This window comes from Diceros bicornis, chromosome 39 (genome assembly GCF_020826845.1).
Source record: "Diceros bicornis minor isolate mBicDic1 chromosome 39, mDicBic1.mat.cur, whole genome shotgun sequence".
NCBI classification, from domain to species: Eukaryota; Metazoa; Chordata; class Mammalia; order Perissodactyla; family Rhinocerotidae; genus Diceros; species Diceros bicornis.
The window spans coordinates 11,827,583-11,846,663 of NC_080778.1; the positions used below are offsets into that span (position 1 = coordinate 11,827,583).

General features: G+C 46.2%; 1 protein-coding gene across 2 annotated transcripts in view; it reads right to left on the reverse strand.

The window, feature by feature from the left end:
• Window positions 1-19,081, reverse strand: part of ZDHHC14 (zinc finger DHHC-type palmitoyltransferase 14) — a 279,273-nt gene that overhangs the window by 4,092 nt on the left and 256,100 nt on the right. For both annotated transcript variants that reach the window (XM_058534084.1, XM_058534083.1), the window contains exons 7-8: window positions 17,927-18,036; window positions 12,267-12,369 (exon numbers count right to left, since the gene is read on the reverse strand). In XM_058534084.1, coding sequence (XP_058390067.1) covers window positions 12,267-12,369; window positions 17,927-18,036 — 213 coding nt within the window. The remainder of the gene's footprint in view (window positions 1-12,266; window positions 12,370-17,926; window positions 18,037-19,081) is intronic.

The following is a 19,081-nucleotide window of genomic DNA, read 5'->3' on the forward strand; positions in this document are numbered from 1 at the left end:
GAAACTATCCCATGGCTTTGGATATCTTGTGCTTTGCAAAGAACGTTTTATGAGAATCACCACTTAGTCTCCTTACTAACAAGACAGCTGAGCTTCTGCACTGCTTCCATTTCCTCCACGTAGCTCAGTCCAGCCTCAGACTCCAGGGCTGAAAGGCAGCTGCAGAGAGCTGGCCCTTTCCTGGAGGAGGGATCTTGTTCTCAACCTTCCTTCTGGAGCCCTCACTCATCCTAATGCCTTCTGTCCACACAATGCCCCCCGCTCGAGGGAAAGATGACATTGCAAATTAGATTCGCTTGTCTCTGTTGATCCAAAGAAAGCCTTTTGTACTAAAAGCTAATTGGCAAATTCTATTTTAGGGATTAGCCCAAGTCCTTCTGACTGGTTCTTACGACTCACAGAGAAATATGTTAGAGGTCAGAGCTGGGGGAGACTTTCAGGGTCAGGAGGCACAAGCATGAGGGGAGAAGTGAGTTCCCCTCTCTCCCTCTCTCTCTCTCCCTCTCTCCTGGTCCAGCGCTCTTTTATTTTTCCTCATCACTCCTCTCAAGTCATGCCCTGCAGCAGAGCTCATGGGTGCCCACCAGAACCTTCTAGGGTAAAGCGATTGCCAACAGTTCTTTAGAGCTCGTGTTCCTCAGGAGGGTCACGTGGAGTCTGCTGTGCCCTCTGAGACTTTACAAACGTCACTGTGCTGATGTGAACAAGACGGCACACACCTGGAGGTGGACTTACTCTGAAGCTATGATGCCTAAGTTCAGGGCCCCTTGCTCACACGGGCCTCCCAAGGCCTTGCATATTGTTTTGTTTTGCATATTCTTTTCTTTCTTTTTTAAAGCCAAATGACTTTTTTTCTTCTTCCCAAAGCCCCGTACATGGTTGTATATCATAGTTGTAAGTCCTTCTAGTTCTTTTATGTGAGCCGCCACCACAGCATGGCTACTGACAGACAGGTGGTGTGGTTCCATGACCGAGAAATGAACCCAGGCTGCAGGGGTAAGAGTGTGGAACTTTAACCGCTAGACCATCAGGGCTGGCTCTTTTTCTTAAAGACGGCTCCAAACTGCATGACTGAGACCCCTCCAAACCTGGGTCCACTCCTGCACACACCTATCGGCGCTTTCCCCTGGCCACACTGACAGCTTGTTAAAACTGTAACAAACCTGTGCTCAGCCTCCTGGCAGGACCCTGTGGAAAATGCTCTCCAGTTTACCAGGGGTGAAGCTTAAATGTGCAAAAGAAAAAATGTAGCCTAAACCATTTAAGTAGAAAAAAATCCAAATGTAAGTCACTTGGAAATCTTTTCAAAATGACTATTTTGAATCCTGGCTTGTGTTATCTGACTGTGAGCACCTCTTCTGCACAGATTTGTTTACACATTTTAAAAGATGACTGTCTCTCTGAGTATAGTTATGGATATTTCCCATGCTATAGGGCCTGCTTTCATATTAATAATTAACCTACCTTCTGTCCCGCGTCCCCTTCCCCCAGCTTAACTTGTGGCAGTGATATCGTTGAGCACAATTACTGGGACCATGAACCTAAGTGTCTAAATCCTGCTTGTATCCCATAACTTTGAAAATAATTCACTACATTCAAACTGATTTCCGTTTAGAAGACCAATTCCTTTTTGGGGTACCCAGGGACCAGGGTATTGTCCAGATAAATGGGAGAGTATGGGTTTTATTAAATTCCAACCAACGATAGTGCAATGTCTTTACTTAGCGGAATTTATAATTCTCATAATATGAACTTTGCAAGTTTTGAACATCTTCTTAGAGAAAACTGAACGACTAGGGGATATTCGATTTTTTAAAAATGTCAGAGCTTGTCTTCATTTTGCACACCGCCAAAAGTCCAAGGAGGATGGGTTGATAAACCTTCGTGGCTGCAATTCCCATTAGAGAACTTCAATGGAGAGAATGGCCAATATTTTCAGGGTTACTCTGGAGATGACCCACGAAAAAAGTGTTCTGACACCTCTTCCTTTTTACTTTTGCCTCTGATTTTTATTTGCCCATTTCTTGCTGATTTTTCCACTTAATCTTCTTTCTCTCTGGCCCCACTGATTCTCTTTTCCTCTTTCCCCTCCATCTTTTCCTTTCGTCAGATTCCCTCCTACTTCTCTTTTTTCCTCCCTTTTTCTTCTTCTTCCTTTCTCCTCTTCCTTCCCACCTCCCTCGTTTCTCTTAGCTTGACCTTTTATAGGCCACCACCCCACCTTCCTGGCTTTTCATTCGGGGACTCCTATCTTCAACCAGCAGAGGGAGACATCTCTGCTCCCTTTTTCCTCTCAGAACTCGGCAGCAGGGCTTATACTGCAGCCTTAACCCCAAGAAACCGTTCGGTATATTTTAATTTATCTAATCAGTTATATAATCTTAAAGAAAAACAACCAAGCACCCAGCTCTTGGACAGTGACAATCCATCTACTATGAACAGGAAATTGAGAAACTCCTGTTTTCATTCCCAAACAACCCTTTAGAGGTTCATATTTATCAAATATTAGGTTGAACCGTACGAAATTGCCATTTTTAAGGTCAAAAATCATCCAAATGCTGAATACTAATAGAATAGAAACCTGATAGAGTGTCTATGAAAAGCATCAAACTAATACTGTCTGGAGTGCTGGACCATTTGCTGTAGCTCCATAAGTCACCATGACGGCTGGTGGATTTACTGCCCAAATGATGCGTTGGCATTTAACTCACAAAGAATTTTATGGCTTCAGATGTTCGGATGTCACACACATTATCACTTAGTGTTGCAATTTAAAAACACCATAGAGATAATTTACTTTCTGTTTCTGCAGATTTTCAAATAAAACTGCTCATGTTGGAATCCATTTTATTCTACCCTAGCTGACTTCTTGTCTGAAATAAACCTAGTGTGCAGATTAAACGCTGCTGAAAGCAAAGCTAGGAGTTTTCTAGAAGGTCTGTATACAAATTAAGACTGAATAAGATTATTTCTTTTGCTCCAATTCTGTCAAAAGTACTAGCATTGGGCATTGTTTATTTCTGCTTGGCTGTGAAGTCATGTTCTGGGGTCTTATGAATGCTCATATACAGTTGTAAAAGCACTACAAACTTGTAAATTTCCTAAAATGTAGGCTAGGAGGAAAACTTCCTTTTTATTCTTTTATTTAACATTATTATTTAAGTTTAAATTATTTTTTTCTACTCTGTGATTTTTCAAATTATGCATGGAAAGTTCTTCTGCAATACTAGTTTAATAAATCATGCAACTGCTAGGTTTAGTCTTGTTTTGACATTGGATGGAGGGGGATTAAAAATTAGGTTAAGTCAATACAGTAAATGATTTTCTAAAAAAAAATGCCAACAGCTATGTACTATGTTACTATCTTTGTGTTTGGCACATGATCCCAAAGGATCTTTGTGGCTACAATGCCACATATAAACATAAATTATGACTGATGCTATATAGAAATTAAATTATTTGACAATCAAATGAGATATGCACTAAAAACTGGCCCATAACTGGATGTCATGACTGTGCATACACATATTGTCATGGAAAGAACTTCAATAGTAGGTAATAATAAAAGCCAATAATGAGGAAAATAGAAATAATGAAAATATGATCCTCAGCTGGCACTGGGGTTATTTGTGTGTAAATCCAGTGTGGCTCCTCGGAATTTAATGGGCATTCAGATGACCAAGGATAAATCTGGGATTTATATGCTTCATTTTATCATTTTAGATGTCACTTCACTACTTCTCTAACATTTTCTTCCTTGGGAATTTGTAGCAGAGGAAAGATCGCTTAGCTACTAAATAACCACCACCATCCCCAAACTATGTGAGATGCTAAGTTAGTTTTCCCATTTTTGAGATAATAAATAAGACCTCAGTGGACAATTTGATACTAGCCATCTCTCAATATTTACCTAATTTTTCTGTCCTGCAATATCAGGGTGTTTATCTAAGACTTATAAAGCCTCTACCTCATAATTTCTAAAATAGCACATAGTTCCCTAGGAGCATCTTTCCTATCATTCAAGAAATACCTTTCTGATCTGGACTTTGGTCCTAAAATAAAATAATAGGAAAAGTTTGACCAAAGATACCTAGGACCTCTTTCCCTCCAGCCTTTCCTTCCTCTGCAAATGAACATGCCGAGTCTGGTGCTAAATCTAAGTGTCTCCATCAAGGTGGAAATACTTTTAGGTCAGAGTAATCATGTGCCATGGCTAATTCAGTCTTTATTGTTGGTAGAGTGGGTAACAAAAACGTGTGTCTGGGCATATAGCAATGTTGGCTGCAACATGTCTTCTGATCATAGAGACAAGGCTTCTGTTCCCAGGAATGATGGATAACTGATACTGGACTAGTATCAGTTATCTAGCCCCCTCTGTACAAGAGAGTATATAAAACTGGCCAAAATATGTGAGGGAAATGGTTTCCAATAGTGCACAACAGATGATGCAAGATTGCACTCCTTGAGAGAAGGGAAACTCACAGGTGAGCCCCAGAGTCAACTAGCTCCTTTCTTGGGAAAATTTTCCAACCATGGTGTGGGCTGGAGTCTGAGCAGAGCGGAGCAGAGCAGTTCTGCTGAGTGGAGAAAGCAGAGATCAGAGTGTAAGGAAGCTGAAGTGGCTGGATCTGTAGGGCAGGACATGGGAGAAGAGTATGCTGTGCAGATAGGGGAGATCAGAAGTCCTAGTGAGGGTCCTCCACAAGTCTGTAGCCAAAGGCTGTGCTGTGCATGTGCAAGATGAGGGCCTCCCCCTAAGCTAACAAGATAGCAGCTGCAATGGGGCTGAGAGAGGAATAGAGATACTAGAGTTTGAGAAAAGTAGTGCTGGGGGACACTGATCTCATTAACATCTCCAACACTTTTTAACATCCCTGGCATCCAGCTAGGAAATAGGAAGGCTGTGCCTTAGCAGTAAGAATTATGCCCTACAGTGAGACGCTGGACCAGCCCTACCAAAGCCCAAATCAAATCTTGACAAGATCTTTAGGGGATACAGAATTTGGAAGTCAAGTTCCTCCAAATTAGAGGGGCCTGAGAAACATCTTGGACTTTCCACAGATCTGTACTAACAAAATACAGTACAAGCCTACACAAGTTCAAGATGATTAGCCAGTAATTGAACTGTCTGCTAAAACAAGAATCAACACTCTTCAGAATAAGATAACAAAATACAGAGTAAAATGTAGTATCCAAAATGTCCAATATTCAACAAAATATCAATAGACATACAAAGAAATAGGAAAATGAGCTCCAGAGTAAGAGGAAAAAAGTGGTCAACAGACACCAAATCCAAGACACCCCAGATATACTTAGCAGATAAAGACTTTAAACAATATAATAAGTATATACAAATAATTATAGAAAAAAATGGTCTCAATGAGTAAACGGATAGGGAATCTTAGCAGAGAAATACAACTCAGCAAAGAAACAAAAATAACCAAATTAAAATTCTAGAACTAAAAAGTATAATAACCAATGTGAAAAATTCTCTGAATGAGCTTAACAGTAGATTGGAGATGGCAGAAGAAAGAATCAGTGAACATGAAGACAGATCAAAAGAAATGATCTAATTTGAAGAAGTGAGAGAGAAAATTTGCAGAAAAATGCACAGAGCCTCAGAGACCTATCCTCTGGGGCAATATCAAATGGTCTAACTTATGAGTAATTGTAGTCCTAGGAGAAGAGAGAATGAGAGGAGGCAGGAAAAAAAATTGAGGACACAATGGCCAAAATGTCCTAATTTGACGAAAAATGATAACTTTCAGACCCAAGAAACTAAATGAACTCTGAGCAGTTGAATAGTGGAGATCACCCTTGGACCAGGTCAATAACTTACTTGGGTACCGATATGTTTTCACCTGGACAAACCTTTAGCACTCAGATTGGACTAACCTAAAGTGTTGCAAAATGGTTTGGGCTTGGGGGAGCAAGTGGAGAGAAAAACAGTTAATGTAATTTGTCATTGGTTAACACTGTCATTTGTAACAGAGCAGAAACTAAGACGCTTCACAGGTATTTGCCAGGTCAAGTTGTAGGTTAGATTATGGAGAGGTTACACATTCAGTTCTGCAGCCTGGTTTTATGAATCACGATGGCACATTAATCATCCTTCTGCAGGGGAGGCCTGGGTGATGTGATTTCCTCAGATCTGAGAGGAGCCTTCATGCCACTCCACTCCATAAGAAGACCTTCCCACCTGGGAGACTTTGCTATATGGTTAAGGAGAGCACTTTTCCTTAGAGTCAGACTGCCAAGGACAAACTCTCAGCTCCGTCACTGGTTAGTTATGTCACAAATTTAACATCCTGAGTCTCAGTATCCTCAAAGGGGTGACTAGAATACTCACACTGAATGGTTTTGTGAGGATTAAATGAGGTAATAATGTATGCAAAGTATTTGGCCCAGTGCCTGGCACACAGCCACTCTCTCTCTGTCTCATTTAACCAACATTTACTGAAACCAACTACCATAGGAACTGTTCTAGACAACGGAGTTATAGTGCTGAACAAACAGCATCAAAGCACTCAGTTATTACTATAATTATTATTAAAGCCAGAAATGCTTTTAATAGAGGGTAAGATCTTTCATCCACAATTGAAATTCATATATCCCTGAAATTTGGCTTAAATTTCCTTTAAGGTATACATGATTGATAACAGATCCTTTCCCAAGAGTAGATTTTGATAGGGGAGAGAGGGTGAGGATAATGGGTTGTGGAGACTGAAAGTATGTGGGAGAAAATCACCTTATACACAGTCAGTATATGCAGCTATAGTGTAGTGTAGTGTAGCATAGGGTTAAGAGCATGGACTATGGGGTCAAACTGTGAAGTCTGAGTTAGGCAAATTCGCTGAAGCTCTCTGTGCCTCAGTTTTATTAATCTGTAAAATGGGAATACTATTAGTAGCAGCCTCATAGGGTCAGCATGAGTTATCTATGAAAAAGCCTTGGGACAGCACATGGTAGGTTACATGCTGGTAAAGTATAAGATACGGTAAACACTATCCCAGTGTGAGCATAAATGAACTGGAAAGAAGAGAATGGGGTGGAGACGTGCCAAGCTTCATGTTCTGCTTAGTGCTAGCCCTGCCTGCCCGTGACTGTCTCCTCTCTCTGTACTCCTGTTAATACGGTACTTTCACCACAGAAGCCCAAAAAGAACTGAAATAATAAAAAGGCACATTCTCTAGGTGCTTGAATGGCCTATAAATGCACAGGAGAAGGGAACATTATCTGGCACGGTGATACTGGCCTGTTGACAAGACTGAACGGGCTGGAGGTCTTGGATGACAGAGAAGTCTGTTGGATAAGATGTGCATTGGAAGGGACCCCAGAGGTCAATGTTCAGCCCTCCCACCAATGCTGTTCTCCTCTGTCCAGCATCACTGGGGGTGCTCAACTCCCCTAGCCTGCACATCTCCGTGGTGGGGGCTCCTGTCAGCCATGAGCTCTGGGTGTTGGACATTTCCCTCCTGGATTGAGCAGGATCTGCCTCATGGGTCCACCTTCTCATCCTGGTTCTGACCTGGGGGCCACCCAGAAGACATCTCATCTTTTTCCCCATGAGCGCTTTCAGATCTGCCCTCTCATGAAGACGTTCTCATGTATTTGGGAGCACTCCCAGCAGTGGATAGGAGCCTTGGGACCACAAAGATTTCTTCCAGCTTTAAGTCAAGTGGAAACCCGGGGTTCTCATAACAAAGGCGGCACGGCGAGATAGAAAGTGCACGGGGCTCCAAGTCGGTTAACTTGTAAATTTATCTATGAGGAACTCACTTACTTTATAATTGGTAATGATTTCTACGTAATCGTGTGTGTGCTTGGGAATTCTTATGAGCTGAGACAAACCCAACCTACCAATTACTTCTAAAATATAACGAAATTTTTCATGAATGCTAAATTTAACAATTAATGAAGTTGACATATTCATGTGTCTCATAGACATGAAACATTTATTAATTTTGATTTTGCAATTTTCTTTTCAGGTCTTAGAGCTTTTTTCTTTTTTTTCAGGTCTTAAAAAATTTTCATGGTCCCTGAAAAAGCACATAGGCATTTTGCTGACAGTGTCTAATGGGTAAAGCACCCATGACCTCTGGTCTCTGGCCCATGGATTAATTTGATCCTACCGAGGCCATGACTTCATGAAGCCATGCTGTCACGTCACCGCACCACAGGGGACACCATCCCTCCCATTCCTAGTTCCACGTTTAGGGTGCAGCCTTTTGCAGGAGTGACAAAATTGGAGGAAGGAAGGAAGGAATGAGGATAGGAAGACAGGAACAAACTAACATTTGTTCAGAACCTCCCATGAGCAAGCCCCTGTGAGGGAAACTTTCACATACATTCAACTGAACACTTAACTAGCACCTACTGTGTGCCAGGCCCTCTGTTATAAACCGGCGATGGGAGGTTGAAACAGACAGGATCTCAGTCAATTCCAACCATGATCCAGGGAGGTGAACATCATCATCCCCCTCTTCATTTTACAGTTTAGGAATTTAAGCCTCTCGGGAGGAAGGAACTTGCCCACGATCACGAGCTACAAGCCCAGGGGCTCTGATCCCACACTCCACTCTCTCTTCTTTGCCCCACTGTGTCAAGTACTTAAATCTGTCCACTTTCAAAGTATTTTCTTCCGTTATCTTGCAGAATTATCCTGTTCTATTATCTTCGCTAATACCCAATTAGGCCAGGAAACTTGATTTGGCTTGGCGGGGGCAGAGTTGACAAGGGCGGGGGGAGAGAAAGTTAGGAAAAGATAATAAATACTGATTTAAAAAAATAATCTTCTAGAGCCAGCCCTGATGGCCAAGTTTGGTGCTCACTGCTTCGGTGGCCCAGGTTTGGTTCCCGGTCATGGAACCTGTCTGTCAGTCGTCAAGCTGTGGTGGCAGCTCACACAGAAGAACTAGGAGGACTTACAACGAGGATATACAACCATGCACTGGGGCTTTAGGGAGAAAAAGAGGAAGATTGGAAAAAAGTACAGATCTTCAAGGGGAGAATAAGGAAGGCCTCTTTAAAACTTGGTGGCCGACTTTAAATGCTCCCCATGTGGAAAGACATCTCTGCACACTTTATCACTGGCTAGAACATCCTGGTCCAGGGACTTGTCTCCAAGACTCTCCAGGAGTTTTAGGTTTCATCTCTGAGTGGAGAAGGTGGCCCATGCTACTCACTGATGTAGCACTTCTTTACCTTGAGGGTCCATGGGCTTCAGTGGCAGACCCTGATCCTGCAATTGTAGGCAAAATGTCATGTATGTGAGCTTATGGGGACACAGATGTCATTAGGGTTGTGATGGCTGAAGTGTTACTGTGCTGTAAGGCTCATAGGGGCGGACCTGCACCTGGGTCATTTCTTTACACCCCATAGCGCTTTCAGTGCTTTGTTCTAGAAGCTCTTCAGAAAAGATCTGCGCATGCCTCAACGAAAGAAGGAATGAAGCTCTTGCCCTCTTTGTGTGTGTTGATGGCGAGGCGGTGCTGGGGGCGGTGGTGCATCTTCCACCTCCACTCAGGTGAGCGTGGCAGAGAGGCGTGAAGTCTGAGTGCACTGTCAGCCTTGGCAGGTCATCCGGGTCACTGGTCCTCACTTATTCCCCCATCACAACTCAGGACACCATGGCCTCCTTGCTCAGGACTGAAAGAGGCTCCACTGCAGGGTCCAGAGCTCCCCCTGAGTCCCTGATCTGACCAGCACTTAGTGTCCTGTGGATGCTGCTTTCAACCCTTTCCCTCGCTGCCCATACTCGTATCTCATCCCCAGATACAGAGGAGAACAGGAGGGCAAGGAGTCTCAGAGTTCTGAGTATCCTCGTGCTTCCAGACATATAGCTCCAGCCAGAGATGAACTGATGCCTCAAAAAGAATCCACACATTGAATTGAACTATAAGGGGTTAGCTTCTTCTTAACCTCCGAAGTGTCCTTTCCAAACAAGCCTCATGGCATCACAGACCAGTGCCTTCACGGTCACGGGTTACCGGGAAGGTGGCCTTCCCATGGGAATAGGCAATTGCACCCTAGGCACTTCTGCCACACCAGTGCCCATGGGGGTATGCCCTTGACAGGAGTTGCGTGCAGGTGCAGACTGACTGGATGCCAGAGGGCACAAGAGCAGTTTGCTGAATCTGATTAATCACAGAGAGTGAAACGACCTCCCCATTTCCTTCGTTAAACCTGCCCTCTCTGGCTATCACAGAGGCACACAGTAGGTGCTCAATAAAGGTTTGTTGAATTAATGACTAATGCCTCCATCCCATCTTGACCTAAAGTGGCTGAATGTTGTCAACATCTTCAAGATAGCCTTTGTTTATTTTTTAAATCCAGAGAAAGTGCAGAACATGGTGAGACCAGTACTATGGGAGCCAAGGTGTAAAAGTAACAGAAGCTCACTGGTTCTGACAAGGACAACCGCCATCAGAGGTCTCTTCCAGTGAAGGTTCATACGGCCTCCTTCACGTGTCTGTTTATGTCCTGTCCCTGACTGCTCACCTTGAGGGCAGAGGGACTGGACCCCACAAACCCTGCACCCCTAGCACCTAGTTGAGTCACCGACACATGGTAGGGACTGGGGAAGACTTGCTGAATGAATGCGAGGTTACGCACACAGCGTGTAAACACATGCACACGTCAGAGAATTGATTAACGGATGCTGTGGTCAGAGTCCTGGTTAGCTCTGGCCTTACAGGACATCACTGTGCACCTGCAGGCAGTTGAGACAGACTTCTGTGCACGGATACACTTGTCTTTATTGCCTGTATACTTGAAGGATGCAGTATAGGAAGTGACCACAGGTGTTAGAGTCATCAGACTAGGTTTGGATCCACAAATGAGTGGCTGTGTGCCCTTGGGTAGATGATCCACCCCTCCTAGCTTAAAAAAAAAGTGAGGGGCAAGCACGCCCATATCCCACTGTTGGTTTGGGATTAAACAAAATACTGATCATCAAGTGCTTTGAACACAGTTGGTGTTCAGCGAACACCATCTCCTTTCCTGTGGGCCTGTTTACTCTCTCTGTCCTCATTTTCCTCCTGTGAAAAATAAGGAGAGGTGACCCTCAAGGGTCATTTGTGTGGGCGAGTCCAATGACCACTTATGGAGTGGAGCCGTCAGGACCGGCACATAGACATACTTTCTTTTAAAGAAGATGAATTGTTAGCAAAGCAAAACAAAACAACACAAACTAGCCGCCACCACTGCCAACAGAGGTCTTCCACTGGGGGCTGGAGCCTAGTTTCCCTGGCTGTAAACCCGGCTGGAGGGTCACTGGGATTAAGCTGTTTCTCTTAGCCCGAGTGCTTGGAGAGACTCTTGGGATTGTTGGCTTTCACCTTGTGGTTCTTTATACACAGAAACAAGGAGCCCCAGGAGACTGTCAGCCCCCACCTCCCCCCACCCCAAAACGCAGGTCTTTGACCTGTTTGTCAGGGAAATTCTGTTGTGGGAGATTCAGGTCTACAAGAAGCAAACAGTGCCCGGGGGCCACAGGCTGGGTCCCTTTCAAAAACGTGGAACTTCTTCAGGGAAATTTGTTCCAGATAAAGAAAGGCCATTGCCTTACAGACACCTAAGGAATGCTAAGGCGCTGAGGGTCAGTGCCAGGCCAGGCTGTGATTTCAGGTGCCCATGGAAAGACTCCCCATTCCCCAAGTCTCCCACCCGCAGCCTGGAACAAAGCACGATGGTCCATGCCTCCATGGATGCATAACCTGTAAGCCCTCTTCAGAGAGGCACTCACCCAGTCTTGCTGTGAATGAATGAACACCTTGTCTGATAATTCACACTAAGGTGTGAATGGCTGATCTAAGATTTTGGCTGAAAGTGGGAAGAACTGGCAGCACTCCTCATTGCACACTTAAAGAGGGGGTGGGGAGGATCAGTACAGTTGTGGCAAAGGGACAGAATGGGACTATCCAGACAGCCGGCTCTGCTTTGGGCAGTTGTATCTCGTCCCCCAGACAACACCCTGGTTCTGTATAAGGGGCTTTCCATCAGAAGGTGCCACAGCTGTTTCCGGAAGAGGTTTTGCATATGTACTTCCCCCATACAACCCTCAACAAACCAACCACTGGGCGGCCATAAGCCTTCCTTGGATCTTGCCTTAATTCAAGGCTTCTTTTCCCTCATCTGAGCCCTGCAGTCCCTGGCTGTCCCAGGAAGCTTTCTAGATGTGCTTGGTTTGTTACTGGGTTAGCAAACACAGAAGCGGAAGAGAAGCCTCGCAGGGAGCTGCGGCCCCAGCTGCAGGCGGCCCGTACCATGTCGCTCTGTGACTGCGTGGCCCCGTACGCGGCCATCCCGTTGGAGGGCGCGGCTGGCTGCGGCGTGTCAGGCAGGATGTACCCTCTTCTGTCAATTAGGCTACAAGAGAAAACAAAACAACACAGGAGGGAGAGAGTGAATAAAAAGCCAAAGACATCATCAATGCTATTTTAATTTCCATCTCGGGGGTCCCCCTTTCTGTGACGGGCCCCACCTCAGGCACCTTGGGGTACACCTCTGCTCACCTTCATGTGTAATCAGACACCAAATTCTGTCGCTTTTGCTTTTAAAAGTGCCTGTAGCATCTGTTCCCTCCCTGCCACCTGCTGCAGACTCCCGCCCCATCTGCTGGCCTCAGGACCACCAGCCTCTGCCCCTCCCATCCTCGGTCTGCATCGCCATTGGCGTTTTTTCTAACGCCCAGTCCTGCTCACGTCACCCCTCCTGCTTGCACAGCTTCAAGGCCTCACACAACCTATCCCCAACTTCCCTCTCCAGCCTTAAACCCACGTCTTCTTATCACACACACGGTGTTCCTAGGGTCCTGCCTTCAGCAAGGTGTCTGAGCACCCGCTGTGTGCCAGCGCACTGCAGGGGAACAGAAGCCACAGGCCCTGTATGCACGCTGTGCTGAGCCATCTCTGTATTTTTGCTCAGGCTCTGGTTTTTTGTTGCCCAAAGTCACTTTCCCTTCCCTCCACTGTCCACTCTTCACGGCGAGGTTCAAAAGCCCCAGCCCCTGCTCTTGCCCCTGTACCCGCTTTCTTCCTTTATCTGCTTCTCCCAGGCCTGCATGCGACCCTCCTCATGGCAGAAATCACCGTTTGCCCAGCGTCACGGCGATGTGATACAATCTTGTCTAGCAGCCTGCGAGCTCCCGGAGGCAGTCTCCATCTTTTCTTGCCCCACAGCACCCAGTCCGTGCCAGGGGATTCGGGCCCCTCCACTGTGCCCTCGGAGCCCCCAGGCACCCGTGTCACATCCTGTTGGCACCCCCTGTTTCCACACCTGCACCTGTGATGGAGTGTAAACTCCACAAGGGCAAGAACTGGGTCTTCTCAATCCTGTATCTCCATGACTGACACCTAGTAGGAGCTGAGCAAATGCTTGTGGATTGAATGAATAAAAACGACAAGTTTTCTGAATAACGTTTCTAAAGACATCTTTTCTATACTCTACGGTGCTGTTGCCCAGATAGAAGGTAAGGGTGAAGCTTTACCTTGCCATCAACAGAGTTGCCTTTTTTGTCTCCCTGAGTGAAGGGTCGGTGTTGACCTTGAGTCTAAGGGCAGAACTGCAAAGGGCCACAGGAGGTTCGGCTAATACGTGGGTGCTCGCTCCCCATGTGGCCTCCTGTTGCGTGGGGCTCAGATCACGCTCCCAGCACAGAACCCACCCTGAGGTCCTCAGAAGCTTCTGTGCAATACCCAAAACGCATCCACGTGCCCACACACATCCCCCTCCCGAGGGCGGAAGGCTGGGCTGCTGAAGATGCTCCTACTTGTCCGTCTGGCTTTTGGAAGATGGGAGTTATCATGGCAACTACTAGCTTCAGGTCTCCAAGTGACAGAATAACAAGCCATTAAAAAATACTTGTGACAGGATCTGGAAATGGGACTGTCTCTGCTTCAGTTTCATCCCCAGGGGTTCAGAAAAAAACAATAGGCAACAAGAACCTCCGTTCTCCAAAGGGAGGTGCTGGACCCCCCAGACAGGACCGGCAAAGGGGGTTCTCAGACTCAGTTTGCAACCGCCTTCAACGGTATAAAAGATCGGAAGTGAAAAGAGCAAAGACAGACGTCTTGGGAAAGGGAGTCACCCTCACCCTGCTGATGAGAGAACCAGGGAGAAGGCTGGGGGTCGGGGGCTGGGCGAGGTCAGGCTGAGAGGCCAGACACGGGTCCCCTGGGAGAGAGCCAGTGTGTGTGGAGTTGGCTCGAAGGGGCATCTCAGAGGTTGAATTATATCCCCCCGAAAGATATGTTGAAATCCCAACCTGAGCAGGGATGGAGGAGTGGAAAGTGTTCACTTTCAATGAACTTCAGAGTTCTCATTCACTGAAATGACACTATTTTGGAGGAAATGAAAGTGCCCTGAGTCTTTTTTTTCTAAGTGACAGGAGAAATTAAGGGACTTGCAAGGGATTTCATCCAGGAGCAGAGAAAGAACTAGGTCATCAAGAGAGTCTGAAGGGCCAGCGGGGAGAAAAAACAAAGTTGTTGCCGGCCTGCATCCTATGCATTCATCCTGTTTAACGTACCAGCCACGCATCCAAGGCTGCGGCACTCTGCCCCAAGTTTCCTTCTAGCCCTCACAATCGCCCAGGAGGGCCGCACTCCCCTCATCTCATCTCTTGCCTCATCCCTTGCCCCCTCTTGCCCGCCCCTCATTCCCACACACTAACTCCTTCAGTTCCTCCTCTGACAAGCCAGGCTCTCCCCTCATCTCTGGGCCTTTGCACATGCTGTTCCCTCTGTCTCTCCTCCCACAATTCCTTTCCCCCAATTCCTACTGATCCTTTAGAATAGATCACGACTTAGACCCCCCTCCTCCGGGAAGCCCCCTAGGTGTCCCATGGAAGCCGCTCCCCGCCCACCCCCATCACAGCCCCTCCTTCACTGCAGACTTGCCATCAATGGGGCTGTATCCCCCATGAGATGCACGCTCTCTCACGGGCATCCCAAGCACCCAGCACATGGCTTGCCACACGGCACATGCCCGCTAACAGTGGCCAGGTGAATTCTTACGACTGTTGACCCACAGCACCAGCCCATAGGGTCTGACCCTGACCCTGACCCTGACCCTGACCACACCGTGGGACTTTCTGTCTTTCCAACCTTCCATTCCTCCTGCCAGACTTGTATGAACACCCTCTTCCCCAAACCTGGCCATTTCCTCCCACTGCCACCCATGCCTCTGGGGACACTGTGTAGGGAACCCAATGTGGGTCTTTGCCCTGGCGGTCCGTAGCTCTCACTGGGAAAAATGAAGACGTTCTCTCTCTCTCTCATGAGTGCATCATGACCCCACTTAAGAACATCTTAGAGGCAACTCAAGTGCACGATTCTGGGCACACAGGTGGTTCCTAGGCCCTGTCTGAGGCGTGGGGCACTACTCAGCAGATGGGCCTGGCTGGGACGCCCGTGGAAGGCCCTGCCCCTCTTAAGGGCACAGGGGTTGGGCGAGGTAGGGCAGAGGGAGGAGAGGGCAAAGAAGGCGACAGGAGGGCAGAGCAGAGACAAACACCAGCCCCCCTCACTTCTGCCCAGATCAGCTCTGGGGAGCCTGCGGGCAAAGTAGGAGGGCTCAGTGGCCCATCTTCCTTGTGCAAACCCTTGTGTAAACCCTCGAGTGACTCAACGGTTTGTTAGAGGAGGCCCATCCTCCAGAAATGCCCCAGCCAGAGGGACCTGGATTTTGGAAAGAATATAGTCCCAACTCAGCCAAAACAACACATTTAATCCAGTTGTACAAGAAATGATTTCGGTTGTGACAAGATTTGATCTATAAACAATACAGAGCAGCGCCAAATGCAAATCAAGGACGTGGGAACAAGAAAAGAGATTGGACAAAATGTGAGACTTCTAAATTCCTTTTCTGGCTTCAGATGTATGGTTTAGATATGGAGAAAGATGCTTGCTCAGATCTCTTTTGTCTCTTATGCTCCTCCAAGGCCCCCAGCCTGAGTTTCATGAGCTGGCCGTACTTTCCACAAATAAACACACAGCAACAGGAAACACCAGCTAAACTGTGAAAAACCAAGCACTTCCTGAGGGCTTTTCTGGCCTGAAGAGCCCCAAGAGGGATCCCCGGGTGAGTCTGGAGCTCTCCTGGAGAGTCTTGGGGCTCTCTTAGCCCCTGCTGAGCAGTGTCCTTCACCTCAGACAGGGGCTAAGAGCCACCTGTGTGCCCAGAACCGTGCGCTTGAGTTGTCTCTAAAGTGGGTAACGATGTGCTCATGAGAGAGAGAGAGAGAGTGTGTCTCTTGGAGGAGCACCATTGCTTGACCGGCACCCGCCTGGGCATGCCTGTCCCTCGGCCTCAGGCGGCCCCTCCATCCAGTGTCCTTGGCTGCCCCTTCCAGCCAGCCCCCCTGGAGGAAGCCTCTGAGAGTCAGGTCAGGGGGACTCTAAGGGCCCCCAATTCAGGAGGAGAGTGGCACACTGCTCTCCCAATTCTCTAGGCCCAACCTGGAAAACGATCAATTTCTAATTACCCAACAGCCCCAGTAACCACAACTCAGCACCAATTAATAAATGGCCTTGGAATATGTGCCTGGAATTTTTTTGTGGGGGAGCATCACTCTTGCTTCCCTAATGATGTTTCACCGAGGCTGCTAATAAAATGAAGTTTGCATTCCATGAGCACATATCCTCAATGACTGGCCATGAGGTCTAGCTTACAGTGTGGCTGCCGTGGGAACAATCCCAGTGGTTTTGTGGTTTCTCTCCATTTAACACATTTAGAGACCAAAAGGGCAGAAGTAGTAACGGCTTGGAAACTCATTCTAGAGACCTGGAATACTTGCGCAACAAATAGTTTTGATGATGGTTTGATTAATCTGTTGGAAATAGTCTACATGGGTGTAACTCACAAATAATCAAGAGTTGACTGTGTGATCTTGGTCACATTATTTAACCTCTCTGTGCCTCCGTTTCCTCATCCACAAAATGGGATATAATAGTACCTACCTCATAGGTACAGAGTGAGCTTTAAAAGTTAATATATGTAAAGAACTTAGGGCAGAGCCTAACACTTTTCAATAAATGGCAGCTACTGCCATTATTAATATTATTGCTGTTTTATCGTCACTACCATCTCGACTTCTTCAGCCCACACAGATCTATCCCTCTGAACTATTTTAGCATTTATCTTCTGTACAACTCAGCCCTTAGCACTTATTCCTACAGGTTTTCTAGTTGCTTCCTACATGTGTGTCCTGGCTCCCTTACTACGCTAATGGCAGCTCTCTGCTCATCACAGATGCTCAACATCATTCAATAATTAATGAGAGGGCTGGCCCCGTGGCTTAGTGGTTAAGTGCTCGAGCTCTGCTACTGGTGGCTCTGGGTTCAGATCCCGGGCGCGCACCAACGCACAGCTTGTCCAGCCATGCCAAGGCGGCATCCCACATACAGCAGATGTGTAGAAGGATGTGCACCTATGACATACAACTATCTACTGGGGCTTTGGGGAGAAAAAGGGAAAAAAAAAGGAGGAGGATTGGCAATAGATGTTAGCTCAGGGCCGGTCTTCCTCAGCAAAAAGAAGAAGATTGGCATGGATGTTAGCTCAGGGCTGATCTTCCTTACACACACACGAAAAAAAACAACAAAAAAAAAGAAAAAAAAATTAATGAGATCACACGCCTCAGTTTCCCTATTTTGATCCTTAGGAGATTTTTCCTAAACTTGACAAATTCAGTGGAAGAACCAAAAAGGTGCTGAGCATAACACAACAAATGGAGGCAGGTCTCTGTTTATTAAGGCCAGGTCTCCGTGGCGCAAAGTGGAGTGCTGAGCTGGTGGTCACTGGGGAGGGTGAGCAAACCCACCAGTGGTGGCCAGCTCTCTACCTCGGGAGGCCTGTGCTGACACAGCTACAGCGTCTGCTTTCCCGAGATCTGTGCAAGAGCACGATGCCTTGTGAATCTTACCTCGGAGAGATGGGCCCGCACAGGGCAACACAGCAATTGGTAAAGATATTCCCGTAGCTGTAGGGATTGTAATTTTCTTTACCTCTTTTATTTGACCAAGAGCCTTTAATCTGCAAGAAAAGAAGGGTCAATAACATATAACATCTTTCATACCAATGCCCCAGTTTAGGCGAATTGGACCACGAGAAGGCCGTAAAGAATGTAAATAATCTTTACTCATTTCTTCAGCAGGAGAAACTGAGATACTTTTCTCAAGAAAAACTGGCTTTTACCCCAAATTTGGAGATATCTCAAAACAGCAGGACAGACTAGGGAGAAAGTAACATTCTCTGGGGACAATAATCTCTTATTTCGACTACGTGGTGCTAAAAGGCCAGCTCACAAGAGCCAGTGGAGATTTTTCCATACTCACATTTAATGTGCTAAATAGTAATTAGAGGAATGGTAGCCGAACAGTTAACACAGCTCCCCTAGTTCCCAATTCATAGGCTGTCTGAATTCAGCCTCAGTGTTGCCAAAATAATTTCACAGATACTAATATTCATAGTTATAAAATACTAATAACCACATTAATATTCTCTTAGCTCACATATCTCATCAGCACCAATTTTCTCAAGCCTTTAAGGCAACTTGACTGATTCCGAGACTTTTAATTCATCTACTGATAGAGACTTCTGTCAGACTCTAAATATTCAGAGCAAAGAGGACCAGGCTTATGAAGGAACATTGTCTGATATTACATTTCCTGTTTTTATAACTCCTCTCCATCTGCATTAAGTATAGGCAGATGATCCTGGAGAAAAAGTTAAATTTTGGGTCAGGGCAATTTCCTCCAAAAATGAAACGAAGACATTAAGTATGCAAGGCAGACTCATACGTTTACTTCGAGACGTCAGCCTGCCACAGATCTCTCTTCATTAGGGGAAGTGCGATAAGTTGCTTACAGAACGATTTAAAAGGAATAGAACAGAATCTCTTCCTCAGGGCTCGGACTTGGGTGTCACTTGGCTGATCTTAGTATCTAATTGATACTAAGGAAGCAAGACAATTTAGAGATTCCCAATAGAGAAACTGGAGGACAGCGCATGAAAACGCTTCCACTGCACATTCTTTGCTCTCAGGGACTCATGTCTGGGATGGGATGTATGGAAGACC